The sequence below is a fragment of the Bombus vosnesenskii genome, unplaced genomic scaffold (genome assembly GCF_011952255.1).
Source record: "Bombus vosnesenskii isolate JDL3184/JDL3185 unplaced genomic scaffold, Bvos_JDL3184-5_v1.1 scf7180000013264, whole genome shotgun sequence".
NCBI lineage: Eukaryota > Metazoa > Arthropoda > Insecta > Hymenoptera > Apidae > Bombus > Bombus vosnesenskii.
Window position 1 is genome coordinate 5,424,801 of NW_022882924.1, and position 4,088 is coordinate 5,428,888.

The window sequence follows — 4,088 nt, forward strand, 5'->3', positions numbered from 1 at the left end:
TGTAAAAATGTACTTTACATTCAAATGGAAATTACAATTGTCTAAGCACAAAATTCGTACTTTCCGTAAGCTCAATGTAAATATTTGTAGCATATAAACATTTTAATATATGAATTAAACAAGCTTGTTATGTTTTCTTTTAATAAAATTACAATCATACGTTTATAGTGTGTGTGCACTATTTATATTAAGATAAATTGTACTCCAATGGCAATGTGAAGAAAAAATGGAATATATAATTTTACGAAAGATAATAAAAAAGATTTTCCCTAGATTCATTTCTTATTTAATTTCACATTATATGCTTATAGTGATTTTAATAAGTGATAAAAACATGGTTCTCTCGAACTTGTTCGGTTATGTTCGACTATATTCGGATGTTAAGTATTTAACTTTCCAACAGACATTTATTACTACTTTTCGCATATCCTAAACTATTCTTATTTATTAAAGTGTGAAAAGTAACTAGTTATCATGTCTATTATAACAGTTCTAAGGTACGACATGAATTTAAAATCATTGCGTTCTCGTTCTCATATTTTAAAGGTAATAAGTCCAATCTTATATAAAATAGGTTAGACAACATTTCAAAATTATTTATATAATTAATCTCTTTTATTTTCTATTAAGTAGAATAGTTTGCAGTGTTTGTCCTCATTTGCAAAATATGCAGAACATAAACCCTTGGAAAAAATTCGAAATATTGGTATTTCAGCACACATTGATTCTGGAAAAACCACCTTGACTGAACGTATACTATTTTATACTGGAAGAATAGCTAAAATGCATGAGGTAAATTACAAGTGATTTTAATCTTGACCTTTTTCCTATCTAAGTGCATAAAATATTTTTAATAGGTGAGAGGTAAAGATAATGTTGGAGCGACAATGGACAGTATGGAATTAGAGAGACAGAGGGGAATTACAATTCAATCTGCTGCAACTTATACTTTGTGGAAAGATCATAATATTAATATTATCGATACTCCTGGTCATGTGGATTTTACAGTGGAAGTAGAACGAGCTTTACGTGTTCTAGATGGAGCTATATTAGTATTATGTGCTGTAGGTGGTGTCCAATCACAAACTATAACTGTAGATCGTCAAATGAGAAGGTATAATGTACCTCGTCTAGCATTTATTAATAAATTGGACAGATTAGGTGCTAATCATAAAAGAACATTGGAACAGTTAAGAGGAAAATTAAATCTCAATGCTGCATTTCTGCAATTACCTATTGGTTTAGAAAGCAAAAATAGAGGAATAGTAGATTTAATTCATCAAAAAGCTTTATACTTTGAAGGAGACTTTGGTGAAGTTATAAGAGAAGATGAAATTCCATCAGACATGAGAACAGGTATATTTATATAAACATAGGTATCCCATTTACTGATATTTTAATGCAGATAAGAACATTATTTATTCTAATTAAATCAACTAAACATATATTTCATATCTACAGAGGTACGAGATAAAAGACAAGAGTTAATTGAACACTTGAGCAATGTTGATGAAAAACTTGGAGAAATGTATTTAAACGAAATGCAAATACTTGAAAAAGACATAACAGATGCTATCAGAAGAAGTTGTATACAAAGAACTTTTGTGCCAGTACTGGTTGGGACTGCTTTAAAAAATAGAGGTGTTCAACCATTACTAGATGCAATTGTGGACTATTTACCGAATCCTGGAGAAGTAGAAAACTATGCATTTGAGCATGAGTAAATTTTCTCACATATTAGTTTTCGCTTTTTAAAGTGTTTTCTTTTGATATGGAACAATTAATTTGTCACTTATAGAAAGGAAGCTAGTCGAATTCTATTGAATTCAGAAAGGAGTGATGAGCGTCCTTTTATTGGATTAGCATTTAAATTGGAAGCTGGTAAATTTGGTCAATTAACTTATTTTCGCTGTTACCAAGGGATGGTAAAAAAAGGAGATACTTTATATAATACAAGAACAAAAAAAAAAGTTCGTTCATTTGTAGTATGACAGTATTTAAATTGTGAAACTTTTGTATAAAAATACTATTTTTCAGGTTCGAATTCAAAGGTTAGTAAGACTTCACGCAAATCAGATGGAAGATGTGACCACAGTTTATGCAGGTGACATTTTTGCTTTATTCGGAATAGATTGTGCGTCAGGTGATACATTTGTTAATGATCCTGATCTGCAATTGTCAATGGAATCTATTTATGTACCTGAGCCTGTGGTATCTATGTCTATTCAAGTAAAAAATTCAAAAGATAGAGAAAATTTTGCAAAAGGCATCTCACGCTTCACAAAAGAAGATCCTACTTTAAGGTATCACTATGATCCAGACAACAAGGTAAAATATTAAAAATTACGCAATACATTTACAAAATAGACATAAGAATTCTGCTACAAATGAATTCAGGGAATCTAAAATGTACACTATGTCGTAGGAATCTTTGGTTTCTGGAATGGGCGAGTTACATCTAGAAATCTATTCTCAAAGACTCGAACGTGAATTTAACTGTCCTGTTATACTTGGAAAGCCAAAAGTTTCGTTTCGTGAGACATTACGTGCGCCCATCGAATTCGATTATCTTCATAAAAAGCAATCAGGAGGAGCTGGTCAATACGCTCGAGTAATTGGTGTATTAGAGGTAACAATTTCATTTATCTGAATCATATCCTACGATAATTTGCATTGTAATAATATTTTCCTAGCCACTACCGCCAGAAAAAAATACCGAACTTTTATTTTGTGATGAAACGATTGGGACAAATGTTCCAAAACAATTTATTCCGGGTGTAGAAAGAGGATTTAGAACTATGTGTGAAAAGGGATTTCTCACAGGTCATAAAGTAGCGGGTGTTAAATTTCGGCTAATAGATGGTATGCATCATTGCGTGGATTCTTCCGAACTTGCATTTTTCCTTGCTGGACAAGGTGCAATAAAAGATTCATATTTCAACGGATCATGGCAAGTTTTAGAACCAATTATGTCGGTGGAAATAACGGTTCCTATAGAATATCAGGTAAAAATACACCTTTGTTACGGGATAATAAATTATATTTTATGTTAACTTAAACTTTGTTATGTTTGAAGGGAATGGTTATGGCACAAATAATTAAACGGCATGGTATCCTGATTAATACGGACAACAATGAGGGATGGTCTGTATTAAAAGCAGAAGTTCCATTAAATGATATGTTTGGATATATTGGGGAATTACGATCTAATACTCAAGGAAAAGGAGAGTTTACCATGGAATATGCAAGATACACACCTTGTCTACAAGAAGTGGAAGAACGACTAATAAGAGAATATCAAATAGCAAATAATTTAATTCCAGAAACGCAGCGAAAACAAAATTAGTCACAAATAGTCTAATTTCATCATATTAGGAATCATTTTCGATTGTCTATATAAGACATGTAACATACGTTGACGTATGTACAAGAAAATGAATGAATGTAAGATATATTTATAAATCTGCACAGATGTTATGTACATTTAATTGGAATGTAAGGAATTATGCTTAAACAATCTTGAAAAATTTTAGAATTAAAATGATTTTATTAGAAAATATCAAAATATACCTGAACACTTGTTTCATTTTGCCTGTTTCTTTCAACAGTAAGTACATTGAACACTAATTTTCAGGTCATTGCTTATGTTGGGTCCCAAATATTTCATTTTCTCACTTTTTGCACACTTTGTACACTTCGTATTTATCACGACAAATATCTTAAATTAAAGCGTTATACAAATTAAATAATTACAATACGATTAAACGCAATGCGAAAATAAACTATCAACTATTGAATAAATTATCAAAGTTTAAAAAATCGATTGCAATTGCGATTCTCGAACGAAATCGAATGGTGTATCTTGAATGTTCCTCTTAAGATGGCGTCTAAACGAGGGCGCTTGAATCGTTTGCATCCATGCGCTTTGCTAAGCTGTGATCAGTAGTGCAGGAGCAAGTATCGGGAGAAGTTGGTGGGTGTCGAGTTTTTGGACCATCTTGCCTCGCCGTTTAAAAGACGAGTGGCTGGTACGCCAGAGAAGATATTCACTACCGTGCTTTCGCGTATACGTGCCCGAAAAATGTAAT

At 31.8% G+C, this 4,088-nt stretch overlaps 1 protein-coding gene across 1 annotated transcript; it reads left to right on the forward strand.

Annotated features, from left to right (window-relative positions):
• The first annotated feature begins 347 nt into the window (after positions 1–347).
• Positions 348–3,586, forward strand: LOC117236931 (elongation factor G, mitochondrial). Its single transcript, XM_033500371.1, has 9 exons — positions 348–546; positions 634–792; positions 858–1,356; positions 1,462–1,720; positions 1,799–1,970; positions 2,038–2,328; positions 2,426–2,629; positions 2,694–3,005; positions 3,077–3,586. Exons 1-9 carry the CDS (start codon positions 475–477, stop codon positions 3,344–3,346), a joined length of 2,238 nt encoding a protein of 745 aa, XP_033356262.1. The 5' UTR covers positions 348–474; the 3' UTR covers positions 3,347–3,586.
• The last annotated feature ends 502 nt before the right edge of the window (positions 3,587–4,088 follow it).

Bases quoted from the DNA above. Each gene is read 5' to 3' on its own strand.
- LOC117236931 (XM_033500371.1), top strand. From the start codon at position 475: ATGTCTATTATAACAGTTCTAAGGTACGACATGAATTTAAAATCATTG. The intron at 1,357-1,461 runs GTATATTTATAT...TCATATCTACAG, and splicing joins TCCATCAGACATGAGAACAG to AGGTACGAGATAAAAGACAA. The intron at 3,006-3,076 runs GTAAAAATACAC...TTATGTTTGAAG, and splicing joins CGGTTCCTATAGAATATCAG to GGAATGGTTATGGCACAAAT.